At 47.7% G+C, this 27875-nt stretch overlaps 1 protein-coding gene and 1 non-coding gene across 2 annotated transcripts; both read right to left on the reverse strand.

The window, feature by feature from the left end:
• Window positions 1–111: 111 nt before the first annotated feature.
• COPG1 (COPI coat complex subunit gamma 1) lies at window positions 112–27810 on the reverse strand. Its single transcript, XM_044252892.1, has 24 exons — window positions 27658–27810; window positions 26721–26773; window positions 25968–26048; window positions 25640–25711; window positions 25451–25530; window positions 23421–23496; window positions 23080–23172; window positions 22598–22684; window positions 20988–21145; window positions 20767–20900; window positions 19677–19744; window positions 19268–19456; window positions 18218–18313; window positions 14879–15122; window positions 13186–13261; window positions 11089–11192; window positions 10488–10613; window positions 10100–10168; window positions 6128–6270; window positions 5650–5821; window positions 4865–4962; window positions 3215–3353; window positions 2567–2665; window positions 112–598 (listed from the first exon to the last, which is right to left on the reverse strand). Exons 1-24 carry the CDS (start codon window positions 27692–27694, stop codon window positions 468–470), a joined length of 2625 nt encoding a protein of 874 aa, XP_044108827.1. The 5' UTR covers window positions 27695–27810; the 3' UTR covers window positions 112–467.
• On the reverse strand, window positions 24587–24690 carry LOC122911006. The gene has a single exon (XR_006385350.1). It is a non-coding gene; the product is annotated as a U6 spliceosomal RNA (small nuclear RNA).
• Window positions 27811–27875: the final 65 nt, after the last annotated feature.

Below are 27875 nucleotides of genomic sequence, written 5' to 3' on the forward strand. Positions count from 1 at the left end.
GAAACCAAAAGGCTATGGGTGTGAAGCGGACAGAGCAGGTGTTCTTGGCGGCTCAGAAGGGGAAAGAAAAAATTGGCGCCCTGAAGCATGAGTCTGCAGAAGTAACAACCATTCAATAAATACATGCTGCTTTATTTATATGGATAAGATGGTTTTCTGGGGATAAACTCAGGAGGAAGTGCGAGCATTTTATTCATTTGTAACGTCCCTACCCTGACAGGCCCGGCAGCAGGTTCTAGGACAAGCTAAAATCATCCCCTATTTAAAAAAAGAAAAAAACGTTACCCCCTGGCAGTCCTGGGGCAGGGGTTAAATTAAAAAAAAAAAAAAATTTTTTTTTCCCCAGTGATTTCTAATTGTTTTTGATACAGAGCCTTGGGATTTCCACTGGATTCAGGATGAAGGCATGACTTCTGCGTAGTGTTGGGGAGAAAAGGGTAGGAGTAGGGCTCATGCAGCCTGGCCTCTTAGCCCACAGAAGCCAAGATGATGTCTACCGGCAGCTCCTCTGAACTTCTGGCTGTCACCTGCATTGTTACTGTGTCCAAAAGCAGCAGTCGGGAGCGCACCAAGATGTCATGACCTCCCCGGAACACACCTAGAGGGAAGACAGAAATAGAGGTGTGTAAGGAAGAAGTAAGCTGCAGAGTGTAGGCTGAGGGTGGCATTTGCAGCAACTGATCAAGGCAGCTGCGGTATAGTGAAATGGGACTAGACCTGGAAACAGGGGAGCTGGGCTGAAATCCCTAAGTAAGATCTTGTACAAGTCACTTTACCTTTCTGAGCCACAGTATCCTCAACTACAGAGTAGAGAAGATAATATACTAACCATTTTTGTTTTTTTTTAAGCTTTGCCAGGTGCAAATGAATTAATGAACACACAAAGCTTCTATCTGGCATCGCGGAGGCTCTCATGCCTTTGGCTAAATCTAAGAGCGCAGATGTAGGGACAGCCCCTCCATGACAAAACCGCATCGCAGGTGTCTGCGAGACCCAGGGGACTGTTTCAGCATGGCCAGAAACATCCGCTTGGGGTCTGTCAGCTGTGAGCAGGGTACTGAAGCAGAGCTGCCTCCCAACCCTGTTTATAAACACTCAGGAAAAAAAAAAAATCTCCCATTTCCTTTTGTTCAATTTTAGGTGTGACAACTGTATTGCTGCTATTATCTCTTAGAGAAACATACAGAGACATTTACATACAAAATGCTGGATCTGGAATTTTCTTTAAAATAACCTGGGGAGGGGACTAGAGTGAGTGGTGGGGTGGTATAGATGCGGTTAGTTGTTGAAGCTGGAGAATGAGCTCATGAAGGTTCATTGTACTATTTGATTTTTGTGTAAGTTTGAAAATTTCCATGTTGACGTCTTAAAGTCCCATTCCTATTATTAGAAAAGACCAACCAACCCCGTAGAAAATTAGAGAAAGGTTATAGAAATAATTTGCCGAAAAATATAAATGACACACATATGTGGGAAGATGCTTAACTTCATTCAATACACAAGAAATGTAAAAGAAAAACTCCACCCAGACTGGCAAAGATCATTTGATAAGGATTTGATAATATACTGTGTATATTACTGATTACTGTATTACACTGAAAATATACTATGTTGTCCACAGTGTGAAAGGAAAGGAATACAGTTCCTATGGAAGGCAACTGGAAATTTTTATCAAAATGAGCAAAGCAATTTATCAAAATGAGAAATGCACTTTGACTTGGTAATGCCTTGGTTAATTTATCCTATAGATATCCTCAGGGCATACATCCAAAATAAAGTATGTGTATATATGTGTATGTATGTGATTATTCACTGTAGCATTTTTGTAAAAGCAAAAGCCTGGGACAACCTAAACATTGATCAATACAGGCTGATTCTATAAAATATGGTACACCCATAGAATGGAATACAAGGAAGCTACAAAAAAGGAGGATTCACTTTGGGATGATAAAAAAAAAATCCTGGAGAAGGACAGTGTTGATAACTGCACAGTAACATAGACATACTTACTGTCACTGAGCTGTGTACCTGAGCTCAAAAGGATAAATTTTATATTTTGTAGATTTTACCACAATTAAAGAAGAAGAGGAAACTCTATGTGTTCTTCCATTTATTTTTAATGTAATTTCCACCCCCAACGTGGGGCTCAAACTCATGACCCTGAGATCAAAGTCGCACGCTCTACCGACTGAGCCAGCCAGGCATTGGAAAGATCTGTCAAGTGAAGCGCAAAGTGCAGAACACTGTATACACCATTTGCACATAAACATTTGAGTTAAAATAGGGAAATGTGTACATGTTAGCATTCATATCCATAAGATTACTGGAAGGATATACTGATATATTGTCTGTAATAGCAGTGCCGATCGCCTGTCAGAACGGAACTAGATGACAGGCAGCAAGGGTCGGAGGATATGTCACTGCTGTTTTTTTTTTTTTTACTTTGTGAATTTTCAGTGCTGTGACTTTGAATCCCTGTGTTCCCAGTGGGAGCCCTCAACCCAGGATGCTGTGGCATCCAGGCTGTGAGCTACACAGGCCCTTCCCACCTAGAAATGCTGCTTACCAGCCAGGAGCAACGTATGGGTGTTCTTGTTATCTGGCACTTTGTCTGACCTCTCACAAGGGTGCATTCCCAGGAATTTCACGATATTGCCCACAGCCTCTGTAGGAAGAAATCGTAGCATCATTAAGCCACATCTCGTTTTCCCTTTGTACCATGCCCCCATCCCCTAAGGCTGCTCTAAGGGGACTTTTTGGCTTATTTATTTATTTTGTAATCTCTACACCCAACATGGGGCTCAAACTCTTGACCCTGAGATCAAGAGTTGCACGCTCTTCCACCGAGCCAGCCAGGTACTCTGAAGGACTTTTCATAAAATGGCATCCTTCAGATGTGCTCTTGACAGGGCCCAGGATCTCTGGGGGGCAAAGGCTAGCAGGGGTGAAAGGGAAGGATACATTTCAACAGTAGCCAACGATTTTTACCTTCAAGTGTCTTTTTTTTTTAACAGATTTTTTTTTTTAAAGATTTTATTATTTATTTGACAGAGAGAAATCACAAGTAGACAGAGAGGCAGGCAGAGAGAGAGAGGAGGAAGCAGGCTCCCTGCTGAGCTGAGAGCCCGATGCAAGACTCGATCCCAGGACCCTGAGATCATGACCTGAGCCGCAGGCAGCGGCTTAACCCACTGAGCCACCCAGGCGCCCCTACCTTCAAGTGTCTTGATGGTAGACAAGGTGAATGTTTCCTCCTTCTCGAACTCATCCCCTACCTCATCCCACGCTGCTTCAAAGTTCAGCTTCATGACTTTCTGGATGTGATCAGCGACAGTGACTTCCAGATCTTCCAGCTGGGGAGATGGAGGTGGAAGTCAGGCACACACATCCAGGGGAATGAGTTCCTGCTCTGCACACCTCTGCTTTGAACTCACTGCTCATCCCTTTCTGCCATGTATCTGGCAGGTGCTGACTAGGCACTGAGCACCGTGCTCGGCTCTGGGGACATACAATAAACTGGATATCTGTCCTTCAAGTGCTCCCAGCTAAGTGGTGTCCTTTCAATAGAAATGCCCTGACCCAAGTACTCACCTGAGGATGTCAGCTTAGGGATCACATCCCTTCTGAAGCCTTCCTAGAGTCAGTGTCTCAAGGATCCAGAAGGTCTGCCTCCTATGGCTCTATCACTCCTGACTCAGTAGATCCCACCTTCTGCCTCAGCTGTGTTCTCTGAGCCTGACATATTCTAGACCCCACCTCCATCACAGCTGTGTCCTCCCTGAACATGACATACAGTATTACACCCCACCTTGGACTGACAGCACATTAACATTCCCACTTTACTCACGCACCTGACCTTCACTGAGCCCCTACTCTTGGGAACGTTTAAGGTGTGCCTAAGTAGGACTCAGCACCCACAGCAGAAGCAATGCCTCAGGGCCAGCTGTCCCAAAAAGCTCACTTGCTCCTAGGGCAATTCCTGATCTTAAGGTCACTGCTGGCTCATGGAGGTTCCCTCAACAACGGCTCCAGTGTGACAATGGTGAATATCAGTTGTATTCCACGGTAACTTTTCCTTTACTTATAAGGAGTTTGAACAATCTGCATCCCCAGTCTGAGTATAACAGTCTGCCCTCAGAGGGCACTGAGCCACTGCCCCACGGTCAAACCCCAGAGGGATCCTGCACTTAGCTCCATCCAAGCTCAGAAAACTGGAATTAGAAGTCATCTGAGTGCATGAAAGGACAACTCAACAGATGCAAACCAATCCAACTTCTCTAGAAAGCAATTTGACAACACGAGTCAGTCTTAAAATCGTGCTTATCCTTTGACCCAATTTTTTTACTTCCAGGAATCTAAGGAAATAATCTGAAATGTAGATAAAAATTTGGACCCAAAGGGATACTTAATGCAGCTTTTACAGTGAAATTTGGAAGCCCAAATGCCCAACATTAAGGGAATAAAGGTCAAGTGTGTTATCTCTATATATCAGAGTATTTTTCAAGTCATGAAAAACTTTATGTATGAAGTATTTGTAAACACATGGGAAAATACATTACAGTTTTAAGTGGAAACAGCAAGATACAAAATGTCCAGAATGACCTCAATTACACAACTCCTCCCCACTCCTCCACATAACTCCTAAGGACTAGGAGTAATGTTTTCCTGTTTGCTCATACCCAAGAATGTATTTTCCAAGTTTTCTTTTTTTTAAAGCATGTATTCTTTTTAAGTTTTAAAAAAAACTTTCTTTCAAAAAGCCAAAAATAGCAAGAAAAAGCTTCAAGTCTAGTTGTTAGCTCCTGGAGGGGGTTGCTGTACAGCCTTGGACACAAAAATGAATCTCTTGACACCAGCTTCTTACCACATATTCATCTTCATAGCCTTCATCATCGGTCTCCCCAGTGGTGGGGTCACAGTCCTTGACAGTGAACTTCATCATGCAGCTGAATGTGCAGGCCACTGCAGGGAAGAGAGGCTGGGTGGTCAGGTCCCTAGTCACTGCAGCGGACAGCTCCTCCGTAGGGCAGGTGGCCATGGCCAGTTTCCCAGGCCTCTGTTATTATCAGTAGTAGCAACCTCACAAGTAGCCATCCAACCCCACAAATCTGGACAGAAGATATCACCTCATGGAAGGGAAAAAGAGTCAAGTCATGGGTCTCAGGAGCCCCCCTGAGGAAAAGGAGAGGTGCCACAGGATGGCTAAGCCTGTGCCACAAATGTCAACTGTCCGAGGCCTGGAAAAAGACGCTGGTGGGTACCTTGGAAGGAGTGGAGTTGGGGTGTTTCAGGCTTTGCGCCTTTGTACTCTCATGGTGAAATGAAAGCACTGCTAGTTGAGGACCAGAGAGATCTGGGTCCTGCCTCTTCCCAGACACATGAACTTAGGTGACTCATCTATCCTGAATCTCAATCTTTTCATCTAGGGATAGGGAGAGCAGCAGTACTCATCCCCTTAGGTCTTCTATGAAGGTGAAAAGGGATGATACATGACAAGTTCCCAGGACTTGGCCTTTCTTCTTCTTCAAAGAGTGAAATCAAGGAGTTGAAGCTCTCATAGAAGACAAATGTCTGGTGTACAACCAGCCCACCCCATCTGGATCCCAAGGGCTCCCACAAGGCCAGGGTGGTTTCTGGAGAGGTGCTCACCAGCTGTAGGGTCCTCCTTGGGCAGTGCGACCAATGTGTAGCAGGTCCCAGGCTGGTTGTAGGGTAGGCTTCGGGCAGGCACGTAACAGAGCACCTCGTAGGCTTCAGTGGGCTCCATCTGCACTGTGACATTCTCCAAAGTCTGGTCGTTGAGTGTGTTTGTGCAGTCAAACTGAAGCAGGGAGGAGAGGGATTGCTTAGACGCAGCTCTAGGTCCAAGCGTTGCTGGAGAGGAAGAGCCCAGAGGGCTCACCCCAATTCCTATCCCAGTACCCTTGCACAGTCTCCCTGTCTCCGTGCTGACACACAGGACCGAGAGGTCCTGCGTCAAGGCTACAAGACACATAAAAGCTGGTGACAGGACCTATCATCATGTTAAGCTCCTGACAAACTCCATGTGGGACCTTATAGGACCCGTCACACTTGGGACCACTATCTAGCCTAATGTCCCAGCAAGGCCTCAGCCCTCCCTGCTCACCTGGAACACCATGTGGTCAGTGAAGGTGTGTTTGGTGCAGCGGATGACATACTCAGTCTCTGATTCAGTGAGGGCCACAGGCTCAGGAGATGACTTGAAGAGGGGCCCCAGCCCGTGAAACTCTGGCACTGCCGCCAACTGCTCTGAAAGTCACAGGCCACAAGTTCACTCAGCCTTTCAATTCCCAGACCAACCTGTGATGGTTTCTAATAAATGCTCATGGCCAATTTTCCAGGTCTTTCACCCTACTGAGATGGACAGATATGCATATACAATGACAGGGTACTCGCTATTTCCCAAATACACCAATGCATTTTCTCCTTTTGCTAACTTTCCTCAAGTTGTACCACCTGCCATGAATACTCTCTTCCCCTATGTCTCACAAAAGACCTCAGCCCCAGGAAACTGACTGGGAGACCCCAATGGCCTAGGCCTAATCCTCTTGGAGACTCCTACAACTTTAGAAGCTCAGCAAAGATTCTTAAAAGGAAAAATCTCAAGATGAGACAAATGATGTCCTGGCCACAGAATCAGGCAAAAGAACAAACTATACATTTGTTAGTTAAGATAAATGGCAAGTAAGGAGAAGTTTCAGATTCAGACTTGCAGAAAACCTTACTTCAAGTGGTCTGTGGGCATCTAGTAAGGCCTATCCTTATACCCCAAAGCCAGGTTCCAGCACTGGGCTGGGTCCTCTGGCCCACAGGCCCCCACCCTGGCCCATCCAGGTGAAGGAGACCTCTGGCAGCAGTCTGCACACGATGTCTGCCTATGATGGCTATGCCTACTGCCCTCTTCTCCATTCTACAGCAGGGGCAGCATCTCTCAAACTACAATCATGGATCACCCTTGTCAGAATTAGCTGGGGGTAGGGGCTGGTCCAAAAAACTCAAATTCCTGGCCTGTCCTTAATAAGCTCTATCTGAATCTCTGGATTTGGGACTCAGGAATCTGCATTTCTAAGATATTTTCTCAGATGATTCTTTTTTTTTTTAAAGATTTTATTTATTTATTTGACAGAGAGAAATCACAAGTAGACAGAGAGGCAGACAGAGAGGGAAGCAGGCTCCCTGCTGAGCAGAGAGCCCGATGCGGGACTCGATCTCAGGACCCTGAGATCATGACCTGAGCCGAAGGCAGCGGCTTAACCCACTGAGCCACCCAGGCGCCCTTCTCAGATGATTCTGAAGGCACTGATATTTGAAGACCACTGCTCTGAGATTTTTTTTTTTAAGATTTTATTTATTTAGGGCACCTGGGTGGCTCAGTGGGTTAAGCCGCTGCCTTCGGCTCAGGTCATGATCCCAGGGTCCTGGGATCGAGTCCCGCATCGGGCTCTCCGCTCAGCAGGGAGCCTGCTTCCCTCTCTCTTTCTCTGCCTGCCTCTCTGTCTACTTGTAATCTCTGTCTGTCAAATAAACAAATAAAATCTAAAAAAAAAAAGAAAAAAAAAAGATTTTATTTATTTATTTGACAGACAGAGATCACAAGTAGGCAGAGAGGCAGGCAGAGAGAGAGGTGGGGAAGCAGGCTCCCTGCTGCGCGGAGAGCCCGATGTGAGGCTCGATCCCAGGACCCTGGGGTCATGACCTGAGTGAAGGCAGAGGCCTTAACCCACTGAGCCACCCAGGTGCCCCTACTGCTCTAAGATTTTTAACTTGTCTTCCCAGTTAAATTGAACTCTGTACGGACAGGAATTGTACCCTGAGGCCAGGGATCTGATATTTTGCCCTGAACTTAGTAGGTACTCAATTCATGTTTCAAGAGTAGAGACAGAAAGTAAGCATTATTATTATTACTTTGCTTTTTCTTTGTGACTGCTTCAGTCTTCTGTTACCCGAAGGACTGCATCTGATGAACACCAGGCACTAAGAAGCCCAGAAACAGACAGCTTTGATTTCAGCAGGCACTTTTGGGCCATCACGATCATCAGCCACCAGAGTGTTTCTCTATGGGAATTTTATTTCACTGGACACCAAGTTTCAACACCTGATACTAAACTATCCTGCGGGATTCTACTAGAAGCTATCAGTTAATTCCTCTGAGTTTCCAACTCTTCACCAATAAAAAAGGTATAATAATCTCGTTCACAGGATTGTTATGAAGATAAAGGAAGCAATCAAAGTTCCTAGAACTGAACAGGTGATCAATAAATGCTAGGCTTTGAAATATTGTTTAAAGGTGAAATTGAGGGCACCTGGGTGGCTCAGTGGGTTAAAACCTCTGCCTTCGGCTCAGGTCATGATCCCAGGGTCTGGGATCGAGCCCCACATCGGGCTCTCTGCTCAGCAGGGAGCCTGCTTCCTCTTCTCTCTCTGCCTGCCTCTCTGCCTACTTGTGATCTCGGTCTGTCAAATAAATAAATAAAAAATCTTAAAAAAAAAAATAAAAAACCCGAGACTTTAAAAAAAAAAAAAAAAAAAGGTGAAATTGATACCCTCTAAGAGACTTAGGAGCCTTCCTTCGAAGATGTGGCAGAATGGTGGCCCCAAGATGTGCATAAGCTAACTCCCAGAACCTGCAAGTACATTCTATCACATGGTAAAAGCGACTTTGGAGATAAGATTAAGTTGGATCTTGAGATGGGGAGATTATCCTGGATTATCTGGTGGACCCAATGTAATGACAAGAGAAGGAGGCAGAAGGCTCAGAGTCAGATTTGAAGAGGCCACACTGGCTGTGAAGGTGGAGGAAGGGGTCACCAGGAGAGGAATGGAGGAGGCTAGTTTCTTTTTCTAGAAACTAGAAAAAGCAAAGACACCATTCTTTTCCAGAGCCTCCAGAGGGAGCTCAGCACTGCCAACACAGTGGAACCCATTTTGGACTTCAGCCCTCATAACTGTAAGATAATATATACATGTTGTGCTAATGCACTAAGTTTGTGGCGATCTGTGGTAACAGTAAGGGAAAAAGTAATACAGAAGGAAAAATTTTGTGATTTTGTGTTAAGAGTGATCCCAGTTAGCTCTGGATCCTAGTTTTGCTGAATCTGAAAGATGAGAGAAGACAAGATTCTTGAATGGAATGGAATGGGGGGAGGATTTAATTTAATTCAACTATTGGGAACTTTCCGTGAGGAAGAAAGGCACTGTGCTAAAAGCTATGACAGAGCATATATAACCTGTGAAGAATCTGACAGAACTAGTTAAGAGAAAACAGAAGAGCTGGAGTAGAAGTGATGAGCATAGGAGACACTTCAAGAAGGAAGAGGGGCATGTATTAGTCCTGGAAGGTGGGAATTTAGTAGATTATATGTAGAATTTAGTAGATTATATGGTCTGGCAGTTAGACACACAGCCTCTGCCCTTAAAAAGATACAAGACCACAGGGATAGAAAAATACCTAAACAAAACATTCCCAGACAATGTGGACTGAATGCCTCTGGAAACCAAGAAAAAGCACTAGGGTCTCTGGATCCCAGCTATAATGAATCTGACATTCAGTAGCCTGAAGCTGGCTCTAGGGGCCTGAGCCCTCAGAACCAAGGCTGAGTGGCAGCTCTGAGTCAGGCTGATATGAATCTTAATTCCAACCCCTCTACTTTCTTGCTGTGCAACCTTAGCTATTTCACTTTCTCTGAACTTCCAGTTCCAATACCAAATGGACCCGCTAACTTCCACCTGAGGGTCAAATGTGCTGTCTAAAGTACTCTCAGGGCCGAGCACTCAAGTAAGAACTGCTGCTGAGGGGCGCCTGAGTGGCTCAGTCAGTTAAGCGTCCGCCTTTGGCTCAGCGTCCTGGGATCAAGCCCCACACTGGGCTCTCTGCTCAGCAGGGAGTCTGCTTCTCTCTCTCCTTCTGCTCCTCCCTGCTGCTCATGCTCACTCTCTCTCAAATGAATAAATAAAATCTTAAAAAAGTATGAACTGTTGTTGATTGAGTCTCTTCTAATACCCCTGAGGAGAGCAACTGCCCTAAAGCTGAGGAGAACAAGTCCAGGTCTCAAGAGCCCCACCAAGCACTGCTACTCACCCTGGAAGATCTCTTGCCGGGTGGCTGCCACTTTCTCGGGCTGCTTGGTGGCTGTGATGGGGGTACTTTCTGCAGAAGCAAACATACGCAGTGACCAACAACTCCAGTAATAGGACAGTGCGGTGTTGACCACAGAGCTGTTGCTTAGGGATTATAACTTCCAACCCTGCTGAGAGCGTGAATGTGTGAGAGTACACAACATGTGAGAAAGACAGTGAGTGTTCATGTGCCTGTGTCTCCGTTTCCTGGAGCCAGACAGAGAAAGGATTATCCCATCCTCTTGGTACAATCCCCCCTATCCTGCCTAGGTTTAGTGGCTTCATGGCCCATGCAGACCCTCCAACAGAGGCCTGGACCTGAAGGCCTCCAAAAGCACAGGTTTACGTACCTGTTCTCTGTTCTGCCATTGGTGTGGTCGCCAGGGGCACAGACTTGAGGTCAAAAGGTTTTTCTGATGGTTCTAGAGTGTACTGCTGCAGGGCTCTCTCCAGACCAGGGATGGAAACAGTCAGACCTAGAAGCCAGTAGAAGAGAGACACTGTCTGAACACAAGAGAGAACGAGCACCAAGAATCCCCCACAAAAGACTGAGGCCCTGGGATCTAGGTCGTGTGATCCTAGACCACTGAGAAAACCACTTAACCCTCTGGGCCTCCACTTTTTCATCTATATGCTCCTTCTCACAGCTGGTATGGGGATAAATGTATGTAAAAGAGAGACTTACGGAGAACAGAGTATTCTGCAAAGAGAGGTTTTTTATTAATGACTAGTGTTTCAATTCACCGAGCCGTTTCCACCCACACTGGTGTGAACCACAAGATTCTAGGTCTTCTGAGGTTACGGTGATGCCATGAAGTCGCCATGAGAGTCTAGCCACAAGTGTCTTGCCTCAAACTTCCCTTCCTCAGGGAGTGTGCACCTGCTCCAGAGTGGCGAGAAGGGCCACAGCCCTGGGACAGGGCCAAGTCAAAGACAGCTAGTGAGACTCACCATTTAGGATATAGCCTGCATTGAGGGCCTTCTGCTTCTGCTCCAGGACATTGAGATAGAAGGTGGCTCGGTCCCTAACTTCATTGTCATCGTCCATCACACACCTGCAGCCAGAACACACAGAACTCCTGACTGGGGCCCCCAAGGGTGGCGGGAGGGATGCTGCAGGGCTTCCTCAGCCTTCCTCAAATTAGTCAGAGAAACCAAATTTCTTAAAGCTCAGTCCCCAGATGTGAGATCCGGGCATCAAACGCACAGAAAAGCCCATGATATTCTAACTAACTACGTAAGGGGTGGCCATATTCATATTCCCTGGGTCCTCTCCCTAAAGTCCACCTACTGAGGGAGGCAATCTTCTATATCCAGTGACATGTCAAAAAAAAGAATTTAATATGACCCAACAATTCTCTTCCTGGGCGTATCTTCATGAGAAGAGATGACACAGGTCACACAAAAACTTGGGCATGAATGTTCACAACAGCATTATTTGCAAGAGCCAAAAAGTGGAAACATCCCAATGTCTGTCAGTTGGTGAATAACTAAAATGTGGTCTACCCGTACAATGAATTCTTTGGCCATAAAAAGGAATGAAGTACTGGGACATGTTACAGAAGGATGAACCCTGAAAGAAACATCGTGAAAAAGCCGAACACATGAAAAGCCGTAGATTATGAATGCATTCCTATGAAATAACCAGAAAGGGCAAATCTGTAAAGATAGAAAGTAGATTAGTGGTTGTCTAGGGCTAGGTGGGGAAATGCTGGGGAAGGACTGAGGGCAAAGTGACTAGTAATGGATATAGAGTTTCTCTTTCTATCTCCACCCTCACCAGCTAACCAGCAAAAGAGCCAAGGACGCACAGCTGAAAACATCAGACCTCATACATTGCAAAAAAACCCACAGGAACCAAGGAGTCTTAATGCTGGGAACACATACCCACAGTGAGAAAACTGCCCTAGCCCAACAGACATTTACTCTGCTCTGTAAGCACTATGGACATAGGGTTTCTATTAGGAAAGATAACAATGTTTTAAACTGGGGCACCTGGCTGGCTCAGTGGTTAAGTGGCTGCCTTTGGCTCAGGTCATGATCTTGGGGTCCTGGGATCGAACCCTGCCTGGAGCTCCCTTCTGGGCAAGGGGGCCTGCTTCTCCCTCTCCTCCCCACTTGTGCTCTGTCCCTTGCTCTCTCTCTTTCTCTCTCTGTCAAATAAATAAGATCTTAAAAATATATATATATGTATATACATATATATATATATATTTTTTTTTTGGTGGGCAGCAAAGTTTACTGAGTGAAAGTTAAGTTTATTGAGTGAGAATACAAAGCTCCTGAAGAGGGAGGGGACCCGAGAGGGTTGCCTTAAAAAAAAGAAGTCTTGGGCGCCTGGGTGGCTCAGTGGGTTAGGCCGCTGCTTTCGGCTCAGGTCATGATCTCAGGGTGCTGGGATCGAGTCCCACATCGGGCTCTCTGCTCAACAGGGAGCCTGCTTCCCTCTCTCTCTCTGCGTGCCTCTCCATCTACTTGTGATTTCTCTCTGTCAAATAAATACATAAAAAATCTTTAAAAAAAAAAAAAAGAAGTCTTAAACTTAGATTATGGTGATGGTTACACAGCTCTGGGAATATACAAACACCATCACATTATACATCTTAAATTGGTGAACTTTATGGCTTACAAAATATATGTCAGTAAAGCTATTTTAAAGAAAGAAAATAACTTAAAAAAAAAAAAGAGGGGTGCCTGAGTGGCTCAGTGGGTTAAGCCTCTGCCTTCAGCTCAGGTCATGATCTCAGGGTCCTGGGATTGAGCCCCACATCGGGCTCTCTGCTCAGCAGTGAGCCTGCTTCCCCACCTCTCTCTGCTTGCCTCTCTGCCTACTTGTGATCTCTCTCTCGGTCAAATAAGTAAATAAAATCTTAAAAAAAAAAAAGAATGAATGAATGAAAAACTCAACAGCGGTCACAGAATTTTTACAATACTGTTTTTTCACGCTTTTCTGTGCTTTCTATTTTTTTTCCCTACAACCCAAAGTTGTATAATTTCTCTCCCCTGGGGAACATGGTCATCCCTCAGGGAACTCTGGCTCAGACTCACCTCTTCAGCAACACCAAGATACTGGGTAACATCTCTTCATTCTGGGCTCCAAACTTGGCCAGAGCACTCACAGCACCTGTATTTATGAAGCAAATACAATTTACCCAATGTATCTGACAGCTCATAGCTTGGACACTTTCAGTGCTTAGAATGGGTTTTTGAGCAGAAGAGCCCCAGAGCCAAGCAGTCTCTAGTGTATAGGCCCAAAGCTGCCATGAATGCAATGAGTGGCTCTGTGTGGACCTCCATTGGGCCTCAACTACCTCATCTGCTTCAGGGAGAAGGCAGCCCCTTCTTTAGGTTCCAGAAGAAATTTCAGCATTGACTATGATGAGACCACAGAAGCTAGCCATACACAGGCTGCTCAGCTTGTATATCCAAATGGCCTCAACTCATAGTTATGAGCCTCTGGATTAATATAAATGAAAAAATGAACTATTATTTATGAATATTAATTGCTGAAATAAGAAAAATCTTCCCAGGGTGCCTGGGTGGCTCAGTGGGTTAAGCCGCTGCTTTTGGCTCAGGTCATGATCTCAGGGTCCTGGGATTGAGTCCTACATCGGGCTCTCTGCTCAACAGGGAGCCTGCTTCCCTCTCTCTCTCTGCCTGCCTCTCTGTCTACTTGTGATCTCTCTCTGTTAAATAAATAAATAAAATCTTTAAAAAAAAAAAAAGAAAGAAAAATCTGCCCAGTGGGGGCATGAGAAAAAAAGGAAAGAAAATTTAAAATAAAATTAAGAATATGATGGTTACACATTGAATTGTACACTCAATTCACACTCAGAGTGTAAATTTTGGGGCGCCTGGGTGGTTTAGTTGGTTAAGCATCCATCTCTTAATTTTGACTCAGATCATGATCTCAGGGTTGTGAGATGGAGCCTGCATCAGGCTCTGCACTGGGTATGGAGCCTGCTTAAGTCTCTCTTTCTCCCTCTGCTCCCCCAACCTTTTTAAATTTTTTAATAAGATTTTATTTATTTGTCAGAGAGAGCAAGAGAGCGCAAGCAAGAGGAGGGGCAGACAGAGGAAGAAGGAGGCACCCTGCTGAGCAAGAAGCCTGATGTGGGACTCGATCCCAGGACTCTGGAATCACGACCCGAGCCAAAGGCAGACACTTAACCAACTAAACCACCCAGGCATCCCATGCTCCCTCTCTTAAAGAAAAAGAAAAAAAAAAAAAAGAGTGAATTTCCAATATGTGAATGATATCTCTCTCAATAAAGCTACTTAAAAAAAAAAGCCAGGGTGCCTGGGTGGCTCAGTGGGTTAAGCCACTGCCTTCGGCTTAGGTCATGATCCCAGGGTCCTGGGATCGAGTCCCACATTGGGTGCTCTGCTCAGCAGGGAGCCTGCTTCCTCCTCTCTCTCTGCCTGCCTCTCTGCCTACTTGTGATCTCTGTCTGTCAAATAAATAAATAAAATCTTTAAAAAAAAAAAAAGCTAAACAAAACCCAAAAAACAAGCAAGAAAGAAAAGAAAGTTAAAAACCTTAAGTCAGTAACAAAAATCAGAGAGCAAAAGAGTCATTCCAACTGAGTGACACCCAAGCATCTATGGTCCTTCCCACAATGTTAGAACTCACTGAGCTTGTGAGGCAAGAACACGGACTGCCCGTGGGCCGGGGCTCTTTGGCAGGCCACCTGCTCAAGCAGCAGCTAAGAGCCCCTGTTCAGGCCTAGCTCAGACCCACCTGCCCGGACCTCCTCATGCTCCAAGACCACGCGATTATAAATGAAGCGGATGTACTTGGAGGGGTTGTTGGTCTTGGGCCCCTCCTGGCCTAGAAGATGCAGGATGCGGGTGGCCAGCACGGTGAACTCGCAGTCCTCGATGAATTCGCACAGGTGTGACAGCCCGGTCTCCTTGCTCTCCGTGTTCTCCTCAATGATGCTGATGATGCAGTCCACGATGGCCCGCTTGTACTCAAAGCCACCCTGCAGCAAGAAGGGCTAAGCTGAGCAAGGAGGCTGCTCTTTCCAGAAATGAGCTGTAAGGCCCAGCACCCAACTGGGACCGGGGACAGCAGTCCAAACACAGACCCTGAGGCAAGGGACCTGGCTCTCAGGGCCTCTATCTTATTTTTTTAAGATTTTATTTATTTATTTGACAGAGAGAGATACAAGTAGGCAGAGAGGCAAGCAAAGAGAGAGGAGGAAGCAGGCTCCCTGCTGAGCAGAGAGCCCCATGCGGGACTCGATCCCAGGACCCTGAGATCATGACCTGAGCCGAAGGCAGCGGTTAACCCACTGAGCCACCCAGGCGCCCCTCTCTATCTTACTTTTTGTGTAAAACATAAGGTGTGGACTGAATGCTCACTGGGGTCCTTCCAGATCTAATAGTAGATAGTTTAATAGACACATTTTGGATTTCACTTTCCTTCCCAACTTTGAAGTAAAAGGCAGACTGGGTGGTACAAATGCTATGGAAAATAGTACAGGGATTCCTCAGAAAATTTTAGAAAACAGAATTACCATATGATCTGGCACTTCTGCTTCTGGGTATATACTCAAATAGAAAGCAGGGTCTTGAAAAGAGTTTTACACCCACATTCATAACCTCATTATTCATAATCGGCAAAAGGTGGAAGCAACCAGTGTCCATCAACGGATGAATGGATGAACAAAATGGGGTCTATCCATAACATGGACTATTCAGCCATAAAGGGAAGGAAATTCTCTTAAGTGAAACTCAGCAACATTTCTACCAAGTGAAATAAGCCAGTCACAAAAAAACAAATACTGCATGATTCCACTTCCATGAAATATCTAGAGTATCAAACTTAGAGAGAAAGGTGGTTTCTGGAGACAGACAACAGGCAGAGGGAAATAGAAAGTAATTGTTTAATAGGCACAGAATTTCAGTTTTACAAGATGAAAAGTTCTGGGTATTAGCTCTACAACAATGTGAATATATTTAACTATATTGAACTAGACACTTAAGAGGTCTAGGATGATAAATTTTATGTCATGTGTATTTTACCACAATTGAAAAACAAGAAACAAAAAACAAACAAAAAAAACCCAAACAGAATGGGTCAGCAGAGAGCCAGAAGACCCCAGAACCAAATCTGTGCTCTGCAACTTACAGACTCTAATGAAAGAGATGGCGACTGAGGTGCCCACAGGTGCCAGGCATGTAATCTGGCAATGGAAGGGGAGTGGTTCGGAGGGGTGAGGCACTGCACAGTGCTTGTCGCACCTAAAGAGGGAAATCATCACTCAACCCAGCATTGCCAGATCTTCCAAATTTTGTAGGAGAAACTATAAAATCTGTTGTGCTGGCATTGGTGGCTCTTTTCCTGATTTGCAAATAACGGCCACTAACTGGGCACCTGGGTGGCTCAGTTGGTTAAGCGACTGCCTTCGGCTCAGGTCATAATCCTGGAGTCCCAGGGTCGAGTTCCACATCAGGCTCCCTGCTCAGCAGGGAGTCTGCTTCTCCATCTGACGCTCCTCTTCATGCTTTCTTTCTCTCTCAAATAAATAAAATCTTTTTTTTTTTAATAATGACCACTAACTTGAAATATTTTTTTTAAAGATTTTTATTTATTTATTTGACAGAGAGAGAGAGAGTGGTCACAAGTAGGCAGAAAGGCAGGCAGAGAGAGAGGAGGAAGCAGGCTCTCCGCTGAGCAGAGAGCCTGATGTAGGGCTCGATCCCAGGACCCTGCGATCATGACCTGAGCCAAAGGCAGAGGCTTGACCTACTGAGTCACCCAGGCGCCCCTAACTTGCATTGTTTAAAACTTTGTACAGTCACAGTACAACTAGGCTGTGGGTCTAACCTGGCCCGTTTGCAGATGAGTTTGTGTTACGGCTGTGAGTTACATTCCTTGCCGAACCTCAGACACCTCCGTAGTAAGGACCATCATCAGTGTATTTACTTGCCAGGTTATTGTGAAGGGTAAGTCAGATGCTATTTGTATAACACTAAACTTCAGTGAGTAGGCACACCATAAACCTTCAAATGCTATTTTCAGTATCGGTTTTACAAGCCAGCCAAGCAGCACGGGGGCAGCAAGAAGCTCAGAGCAACCTCAATGAGGCTTTGCTGGCAGCTGCTCTGACTAGAGAATGACATGCCCCGGAGCATGAGCAACAGGCCCATTTCTAGAAGACAAGGTCTCCGGGTCTGACTGTTGGAACTCTAAAGAGTGAAGGTATTACACTTAACTGCTATTTGCAACCATGAATTTTTCTTGGAGGAAAGGAGGTCTGGGAGAAAACCATGGAGTCTGGCCAGGTGACCCTAGGCAGGTCACTTCACCTGAGCCTCAGATCCCTGATTTTTAAAGGGGGAAAATGATGTCTGTTGACAAGGCCTGTTATGAGGATCACAAGATTGTATACACTCTGTAATGTCTCCAAAGTGCTGGACCCATTAGCTGAGGGTTCCCTCCCTAAGTATTAGCGCCCTCCTCCTCTCTAATATCTCAGGAGCCCCAAAGATACCCCAGGCAAGGACTCCTCACCTGCCTCAGTCCAAGCGTCCCTCTGGGCTGGGCCAAAGGGGCACCAGATAACTGGGAACCAAATCTAGCCTAAAACCCTTTGCTTCTGGTCCTCTGAATAAGCTGGTTTTGTTGAGACGCCCAAGGAAGGCAGTGTACGTGAGTCACTAATTCACATGAGAAGCAAAAACAGAACGCAGCGTCACATTACGAGCATCAGTTTCTGAAGAAACCAACCCTGAAGCTCCTGGAATGGCCCAGACAATTTCTGTACTAGACACCAGTGAAGAACGCAGGTTTCCCTGAGTCTGGCACAAGCATCGCCACAGGGTATCTGTTGCTCTTTAAAGCCACTGATGCGTCACAGGTTATTACTGTAATTACTGGGAATGGGTGAATGTTTACACTGTGGTCTGAGAGGAGCAGAAAGGGCCGCAGGCATCAGGAAATCCACCTGGTTAACGGGTTGATCTGGTACCCCCCCAAGAAGAGGACCTTGGCTCCAAATTGAGCATGAAGCTAGCGCCAGGTCACTCCCTGCATGAGGAGAGCCGGCACGCCCCAAATGCCTGTTCTTACCTCTTCCCGTAGCATGGTGAACAGGAAGTTCATGAGCACAGCGTGTTTGCGAGGATACTTCTGACACAGGGCACTGATGGCCTGGACCACCACCACCTGATTCAAACAGACATGTGTGAGCAGCAGCCCTCGTGATTGCTAAGCCCCCTAAGGTCAAGTTACTTAGTTCACTAAGTGCCAACAGACTCCTTCTTTAGGCCCAGCCAGGCCCTGGACCTAGAGGGAAAGGAGAGGGCAACTCCATCTCTACCCTCAGGGAGCATGTGATCCCTGAGCCCATCTAACTAGGATGGCATGCACACCAGTACCAACAGCCCCAAATCCAGACTCTGGGTCCCCTACATGCTGCTTGCCTCAGACCTCACGCTAAGTCCGCAGGCCCCTCTCTCCATCCCACCTGTCCTGCTTCTCTTCCTACCTCCAACCCCATGATCTCATCCATCGGCTGTTATGGCTCCTTGCTGGGTACTCTGGCCATGGCCTTCTCCTCTTTGCCCACAGTCGCTTGAGCAGTCCTTCCCCCTCCCGTGGATTTACCCACCTCTTCTATGCCGCTCACTCCCCAGCCTCTGTTGTCTGAGCTCAAGGCCAGTGTTTCCAAATGTTCATCAGGGAATTTCACCCGCTGGCACCTCAAGTTCAGCATGTGTGCCATCACCACCATGACCTTCTTGCTCCTCTCACCTAGGACCTGACTCTCCCTCCTTCCCCACACTGATCAATAGCACCTTCCCTCCTCCCTCCTTCCCCAAAGTGATCAACAGCACCGTCATCAGCCCATACCAGAAAACGAGAAATCGCTGACATTTGCTACCTCGGCCCTCACTCTGTGCCCTGCCAACCAGCCTCCCAAAGGAACAATACGGACAAAGCCCCCGAGGCAGGCTGTGCGCGTCTCCTAAGGCAGAGCCCTGTGTAGGGCAACATGCCACCCCCTCCGCCGCGTCCTCAAGCCTCACCAGCCCCTGGGTCAATCCTGGCCGCGGGGAGCAGGCCCACAGTATCTTCCTCACCCTGGGGGCAGCGGGTGTTCCAGGCACGCCCAGGTACCTTAAACTCATCTGAGATCTCTGACATGAAGGATGAGATCTGCTTCATGAGGCGGTCGATGCTGCTCTCGCTGCCAGTCTTGAGGAGCGTGGTGATAGCCAGCGTGGCGATGCTGCGGTTTGAGTCTGTCACCAGGTTCTCCAGGTCCAGATTGCAGGCTGTCACCGCGGACGGGTGCTTCATGGCCACCTGTTTGGGAGGACAGAGACAAGAAGGGACTTCTGTTATTCCTCTGAATGGCTCTGGCCTGGCCAGAGGTCCTTCGGGGGAGCCCCTCTCACCATCAGGTAGAAAGCAACTGTGACCAGCACACACCTTTTGCCATGAAACGTCTCCAGCTGGATCAGGCCACCTCCCTGACCCTCTCAAAAGGCCAGAACCCCCATTCTGCCAACCCCTAAACCCTTACCTTATTGAGGGTACGGACAGCAGCATACCGGAGAGCGGCTTTAGGTGAGCTGCAGAAAAGCTGGAGCACTGTGGGGAGACAGACACCACATGCCAGGCTGCCCTCACTGCCCAGCAGCTGGGAAAGCCCAGGCCTCCCGAGGAAGGTACAGAGGTACACAAGGGCTAGGAGACGGTTCAGACACAAACCCTGGGCTCACTTCCCTGTTGGCACCCTCACCACAACCAAGGGAGAGAGCACAGAAGCTTTAATGTACCCATGAGAGCCGGTGGGTGTCGTGAGTGATGATGGCTGCTACTTCCTTAGCCCCTCTATGCCAGGCATTATACTAAGGAGTTGCCGTGCCTTGTCTCGCTGATCTCTCACCACCCCACAAAGCAGCTCTTACTATCATCCCCGTTTAATAGATACAGAGACTGAGGCACACAGGCGCAAAGCTACTAAACACACTTGAGACTAGCTGCCAGGAAATGGCAGGAACCAGGACTGAAATTCAGGACTGCCCACACCTGAAATCTGGGCCCTTTACCCCTGCAAAGTGGAACTGCACTCCTCTCTCCTGGGCATGTAAAGAAACCAGAACTACCTCAATCTTGGCTTCACCAACTGCTCTGGTTCCTATCCTATGTGGTTGTATGTCAGGCAGTACAACCCTCCCTGTGCCTTGGCTGTCAGAAAGCCAGGACTCCAAACCAAACTATCGGGCTCCGGCTTCTAGGCTGTGACCCCTCTGAATTGTCTTCTCCTTTGTCTGCGACAGCTTGGCCCCTGGAGAGCATGTACTGGTTTTCTCAATCTAAGGTTCTTCCACCAGACCCCCTTGCCATGGCTAGCCAGAGTAACAGAGCCCAGGCTCTTTAATGAATAGTGAGATGGAACTAAAAGTACCCTATCCCCAGACAATGCATGTGAGAGAGCCTGGTAGGGTGCCTGGCACTGAACATATACTTACTAGATTCTGGATCCTTTTCTTAAAAAGGATCTTTACTATGCCAGGGCCTATTAGTGGGCGTTTTGTTTCCCCCAACCCTCAGCCCAAGGCCTCATTCCCAGCAGGTGCTAACACGAGGGGCGAAGGGAGGGCTATAACCTGACACGGCCGGGGCCAGCTCTTTGGCGCTGCAGCCTGGCAAATTGACGATGGCTGAGGCGGCTTCGTATACCACCATCTCATGCTTGTTGCGCAGACAGCTCTCAATGAAATCAAACAGTGGGCTGTCCCGGCTACAAAAGAATAGGGGTGGCAAGAAGTCGGGGATGGCCCAGCACTGAACCAGGCATCACCTAGCCAGGGGAGACAAGAGCCATTACCTGCCGTCCTCCTCCTCCAGCTGCTTGCTGGCCACCCGGATCATCATGCAGTAGGCAAAGGGAGACTTGAGGCCGTGCCGGGTGAACTTGCTGATCATCTTATTGACAGCCAGGCGGTCGTTCTTACGCACATGGTACAGGAGCCCCAGAGCATGGTACTAGAGACAGGGGATCACAGCAGAGCACAGGTGTGTGAAGCTCAGGTCTACTGGCTGTGTGGCCCTGGGCAGGTCATTTCATTTTTCTGGGCTTCAGCCTTCTCATTTCTAAGGTGGGCATCACAGTAGCTACCTCAGCGTGGCTGTGAAAATTTCCCCAGGTTCTCTGTACAGATAGCCTCTGGCACAATGCTCAACAAACCACGTGCATATACCTGTAGTCTAGCTCCTGCCTCTGATTTTGCAAGGGTCCCAATAGGCACCAGGAGTACGGATATGGAGGAGACAACAGATGCTAGAGATGAAAGAATGGGGTGCAGTATTTTTCAATAAGAGAAAGCAGGAGCCAGGCCCCAAGCATGGACACATGTGGTAAGGGTAGCATGTGGCATACCTCCCATGAGGCCTTGTGGCATTAAACCTTACGACACCCCTGAAGGTAGGTATCTGTATTCCCACTGACTTGTCCCAGGACTCATGGCCAGACCGGCAAAGCTAGGTCTGCAGTGCCCAAAGTCAAGGGATTTCCCCTTCTGGGGATGTAAGGTGTATAGAGTTATTTCCTATCCCCCTGCTCTTTGTTTCTTTACAAGGGTGGTGTTCAAAGGCTAAGTCATGCAACCGTGGGTGTCTTGTATGAGAGAATCTTCTCTGACCCTGGTAAGTATTTTGAGGGGCCACAGCTGGCTCTGAAGAGGAGAGGCAGCACAAGGAATGAGGAGAAAGAAGAGGTAAATACATGGGGAGCACCTACAGGTATGCATTCAGCAGATGGGGGTTTGTTTTTTAAGATTTTATTTATTTAAGAGAGAGAGAAGGAGAGGGAGCACAACAGGGGCAAGGGCAGAGGGAGAAGCTGACTCCCTTCTGAGCAGAGAGCCTGATGTGAGGCTTGATCCCAGGCCCTGCGATCGTGACCCAAGCAGAAGGCAAATGCCTAACCCCACAGGTCAGAGTTCTAGATGCTGTCTCATATTACCCTCACAGCTTTGTGAGGCAGAAACTTTCATTCCCATTTTACAGACAAGGAAGCTGAGACTCACAGAGGTAAAAGGAATTCCTGGCCCAAAGTCACTGAAAAAGAGTTAAGTAGTTGAACGCCCCACCAAGGTATTTACATGCATCACTAACAAAGCCAGCTTGGCAAAGGCTGTCTGCCTGCCTGGGCTGAGTCTGCTTCCTCCCATACCCCAAAACACCACTCAGCTGGTTATCAAATACTTGAATATTTCAGTCCCAGTGGGTAAGCAGCCTCTAACTTCCATCTTCCTAAGTGGTGCCCTGGATTCTCTCTCCAAACTCCCAAATCTCCCCCCAGTCCAATGACAAAAGATTAAAGCCCGCTCCTGCTAGGGACCACCAGGATCTCCATGGTGAGTGTCCATTCTGACCAGCTAGTGCCACACCATCTGCCTAAGAACTGTAAATATCATTGCTCTGCTCACACCTCACCTGGACCATGATGTTGTCGCTGGATGCTGCCTCCTGGGCCTCATTCACCCAGCGCTTGACCACATCAAAGCTGCACTTCAGCAGGTGCTATGGGAACAGAGCACATTTAAGAAGCAGGCAGGCAGGACCCTCTGCTGTCATACCTCCTGGCCCCAGTTCACAGTTCAGTCCAGCTCTGGATCCTCCCTCAGACACAGCCCAGAGCCTCCTCGTTGTGCTGGTTCTGTGAGACGGTGCACAAGGAGAGCTCCTACCCTCACTCTCTGCCCCAGTGGCAGATCTCCCACCAGACCCAAATTCCAACGCTCGGTCATCCAAAGGGATAGGTCCCAAGAGGTCCCTAGTATGCCTCACTAAGAGAGTTGGTGGGACTCTCAGATCTGGGGATACAGAAACACTTTTTTTCCTACTGGAAAGAAACTCTGGTATTTCCTTTGTTTCCCAATCTGCCACCCAGCCCGGCAGGGTCCCCAGCTACACACCAGAGAAGACACCAGGGCAGAGCTGGAGACACTGGGCACCTTGTCCACAATGGCCTGTTTCATGTAGCGCTCAATAGCCTGCAGCATGGTGCTCTGTGGGGACAACGAGTGAGGGGGGGAGGGGACCCAATCAATCCTCGGTGACCATCAGAAGCACAGGTGATGGGTGGGAAGAGGGCAAGGAGGAGGCACACCTGTTTCTGGTGTTCTTGTGCCCCGCCCACACCCCCACATAGCCTGGCTCAGTGAGGTGCAGGACAACCTAATGCATGAGAAGGAAGATCATGACTGAGCCTTGCCAAGAAGCAGGGAAGGCTACTTGGTGGGGACAGGGGACTCACATCAGTAATCTGGCAGAGGGCACGCACAGCCGGGCCCCGGTAGTTGTCTTCTTTCCCAGTCATGTCCTTTGTCAGGCTGTGGGAGGGGAAGGCATCGTCTACACACAGAAGATTGGCTGGCCCTTCCTAAGCACATGCCCCACCCATTCATCCCCAGCTCTGGTCACCACGTTTGCCTGAACTACTATACGAGTCTCCTAACTAGCACTCTCACTGTATTCTTAGTCCTTCCTGGTCAAAAGCCACAAGGCAACAAGAGAGATTTTTATAAAACTCAAAATTGATGGAGCACCTGGGTAGCTCAGTTGGTTAAGCAACTGCCTTTGGCTCAAGTCATGACCCTGGAGTCCCAGGATCGAGTCCCACATCGGGCTCCCTGCTCAGTGGGGAATCTGCTTCTCCCTCTGACCTTTCCCCTCTCATGCTCTCTCTCTTAAATAAATAAAGTCTCTTAAAAATAAAACAAAACAGGGGCGCCTGGGTCACTCAGTGGGTTAAAGCCTCTGCCTTTGGCCCTGGTCATGATCCCGGAGTCCTGGGATGGAGCCCTGCGTCAGGATCTCTGCTCTGCGGGGAGCCTGCTTTCTCCTCTCTCTCTCTGCCTCTCTGCCTACTTGTGATCTCTGTCTGTCAAATAAATAAATAAAATCTTTAAAAAAACAAAACAAAACAAAACTTGAAACTGACCAGGTCACTCTCTGGCTTGGATTATAACATTCCCAAATCTTCCTATTGCCCATTACCATCAAGTATAAACTCCTTAACAGAGAAGTCCCCAAACAGGCCATACTCTCTCCTCTCCAGGCCTTTGTGTATGCTATTCCCTCAGCCTGGAGCACTCCTGACCCCCTCCACCTCTATCCTGTTACCTAGATTTCTTTTTTTTTTTCCTTCAAGATTTTGTTTACTTGGGAGAGAGACCTCAAGCGTGAGAGACAGCATGGGCGGGGAGGGGCAGAGGGAGAGGAAGAACCAGGCTCCCTGAGTAGCAGGGAGATCAGTGCAGGGCTTGTTCCCAGGACACTGGATTCATGACCTGAGCTGAAGGCAGGTGCCTAACCGACTGAACCACCCAGGCGCCCTTATCTCCCTCCCTCCCTCCCTTCCCTTTTTAATAAGAATTTTTGGAAGAGATTCGTTCTCAGCAGCAACTTTCTTTCTTTTGGAAAACTATGGAACGCTTCACAAATGTGCCCGCCTTCCTTGAGAAGGGGCCATGCTAATCTTCTTTGTATTCCAATCTTAGTATACGTGCTGCCAAAGCTAGCACCATCCTGCTTGTTCTTCCTTATCCTTCAGGATTTACTCAGACAGGTCTAGAAGGCCTTTCCTGATCCAGATTCAAGGTGGATATCCTTCTGGTCTGTTCTCACAGTCTATCACACTTCCCATGATAAACTATTATATCTTAATGCCTGTCTGCCTGGCTATTTCTCTGTCAATTCTGGGGCTGCAGAGCTCATGTCGGTCTCATTTGCTGCCATATTCCCAGAGCTACACATAGGGACTGGTGGACATTCAGTAAATATTTTCTAAACGAATCTACGACATCTCCCCCAACCCTCAAAGTGTGGCAAGAATGAGAGAACTGAGCCCTAGCTCTGAAGGACAGGGATTATATTTTAGTTGCATCTGTCCCCTGAATAATTCATTGTGAAGCAGAAATCAGTACTTGGTAAGTGAGCCTGTCCGTATACCCCCTGCACTCTCTATGTCTATTTTTCTTGTGTTCTCTCTTGGTACTCACTAAAGTCTTTGTGAAAGTTCCAGGCTGGCTCAGCTGACTGAGAGAAAATCAAGGCAAGGAAGGATGTGTGCCAAGGTAAGGCCAGAGAATTAAAAGGGAAACTGTATACTCTAGAGGCTGCCATGGGGTGGGTAGCAGTAACTGATAGATGAGGGAGACAAAAGAGGAAAGGGTACCTGGCATGATGTCAAACAAAAGTCTCTTTGCCTGACACACATGAGAAAAAACGGCCTCTGTGGCAATGGCATCCATCAGAGGAGCCATCCATAGACCCAAGACTCACCTGCTGGTGACGATAATAACATCCTCAGCGATGCAAGACATCTCCTTGATGGTCAAATAGCACATCCGACGGAGTGTGGGCTGGTTAAGAAATAGGAAAAGCCCTGTGACGCCCGGCTCAGCATGAGGACCAAGGTTAGGAAAACTCCAATCCACACAGAGGTAGACAATACTGACTGAGGGCACTTACATCATTGGACTGAAAGAGCTTGGTCATGGCAAAGAAAGCCTCAGTTGCTTCGGTGGTCCCTAGGTGCTCCCCCTGTTTTAAGCAAAAAAGAAGTGTCAGCTTGGGAGAGGGAGGCCAGAAGGTTCTTTCTGCCAGATCAGGCCAGGCCAGATCCCCAGACCCTGCAGAGGCTCCATCAAGGGCAATGCACCAGAGCTGGACACTGAGGAGACCCAGGGCTTGATGACAACCACACAGGAGCTGTCAAAAACCCTAAGCTACCTGATTTAGCACCCTTCCCAATAACCCCCAACACCATTTTTCCAACCCCCAAGCTCCATCCTCTTACCTGGTTTATGAGGTAAAGGATCTTGGTGAGGATGTGGGCACATTTTCGAGGGTTGATGGGAGTTTCATTAAATACTCGGGCCTAAGAAGCAACAGCAACCGAAAACATTACCTTCTAGCCCAGTTTATTTGCCTTCCACTGACTGCCCTCAAGCACATTCAAGATCTGAGAAGTTTCAGGGTAAATAAATACATTTGCCTGAATAAGCTTATTTTCATAAGCGAACAGTTTTGTTTTGCTTTTTCTTTAATTCATCTATTAACAACTCCTCAAATATTCCCTAAATATTAGTTTGGGATGTGCTGACTTACTAACAGATACTCAGTAGTAAATACTTGTTAACTAGAAGCAAAGAACAACAACAAAAAATGCAAACGTCATCAAGTCTGTGCAGGAATGAAGCTTTCCTGTCTTTCCAGGAACAGGTTTTCTCCCTTACTGTTCTTTATTTTATTATTTATTTAGTTTTAAAGATTGTATTTATTTATTTAACAGAGAGCTAGAAAGAAAGCACAAGTAGGGGAGCAGCAGGCAGAGGGTGAGGGAGAAGCAGGCTCTCCACCAAGCGGGGAGCCTGATGTGGGGCTCCATCCCACAACCCTGGGATCATGACCTGAGCCAAAGGAAGCCGCTTAATCGACTGAGCCACCCCGGCGACCTTCCCTTACTGTTCTTTAAACCACTACTTTGAATGTGTTACTATTTTGAGTAGGACATGAACACTTAGGATGAAAGAGGGCAAATGACACTTGCCTCCTGGAGTACGGCACTCTTCTCAAGATGCTGGAATGGGTTGGAGCCTCCACCTACAGAACACAGAAGACTGAGTACAGGTTGTAAGGCTAAATTGCAAACCTCCCATACTATTGTCTACCTAGTCAAGTTCAAATTACTACAGAACGGCAATCAAAGCTCTACACCTTGCATATAGATCTTACCATTCTCCTGCAGGGAGCCCCTTTTACCCCAAACCTCTTAGTCACCCAGCAGCCCTGGTAACAGTCCTTCTGTGCCTCTCACAGCGACTTGTCTTGCATTCATTTATGAAACTTATAATTAACTAAGGCACTACAATGTGTGAGGACCACCATCTCGTAGTGACTAGGATTTCTTCACAGTAAATGTCACATTTGTAATTAATTACATGTGTCATTATCTGGCTGGTGCGTATCTTCTCCACTACGCCTGTGACGTAATATTCCCAGCTCAGGCACCGAGTATCTCATTTGTTCTACTGCAGTCTCAGAATGCAGTACAGTGCCTCGCATCCCATAAACGCGCAATAGACGTTTACTGAATAAATGAATGGAAGAGGGTTCTCAGCCACAGAACACTGGCTCCACGGATTATGCCGCAATCTGGCCAGCAGAAGCGCAGCCTCGGCGAATCCCAAGAGGTATCACGGACAAAGTCACAACGGTGCATCTGGCCGGACCCCTCCCTTTGACAGCTGAGAAAACCCGCTCAAGGTCACCCCGCGAATCGCGGTCCGAGCTCACTAGAGAGGGAAGTGGAGCATGCTCGGGCTCTCCGAGGCCTGCCACTGACCAGCTGCGGACCTTGGCACAACCCCTGGCCCTCACTGGGTCTCGGCTTTAGGTCTAGGCAGCGGCCCGGAACAAGCGCTCCCGGCGGAGGAACAGAGAGCCTGCGCTAGGGTCTAGCCTCCCCTAAGCCTACGCCCCCTCACCCGATTCCTCGTCTTTCTTGTCGAATTTCTTCAGCATGGTAGTGCCGGCGGGGCGCAACGCAACAGCCCTCGGGTAAAACCGTGCAGCGAACGGCGGCGATCCGGCGGCGGTTCCGCACAGCCAACTTCCGGCCAGCCACGTCGCCCTGCGCTCTGCGCAAGCGCAATCTCCGCTCTGCGCAAGCGCACAACCCGGCGCTGCTCCACGCTTTAACCCT

The sequence above is a fragment of the Neovison vison genome, chromosome 6 (assembly GCF_020171115.1).
Source record: "Neovison vison isolate M4711 chromosome 6, ASM_NN_V1, whole genome shotgun sequence".
NCBI classification, from domain to species: domain Eukaryota; kingdom Metazoa; phylum Chordata; class Mammalia; order Carnivora; family Mustelidae; genus Neogale; species Neogale vison.

Bases quoted from the DNA above. Each gene is read 5' to 3' on its own strand.
- COPG1 (XM_044252892.1), bottom strand. From the start codon at position 27,694: ATGCTGAAGAAATTCGACAAGAAAGACGAGGAATCGG. The intron at 26,774-27,657 runs GTGAGGGGGCGT...TGTGTTCTGTAG, and splicing joins CAAGAAAGACGAGGAATCGG to GTGGAGGCTCCAACCCATTC. The intron at 20,901-20,987 runs GTAATGGCTCTT...ATTCTTTTGTAG, and splicing joins CTGGAGGAGGAGGACGGCAG to CCGGGACAGCCCACTGTTTG.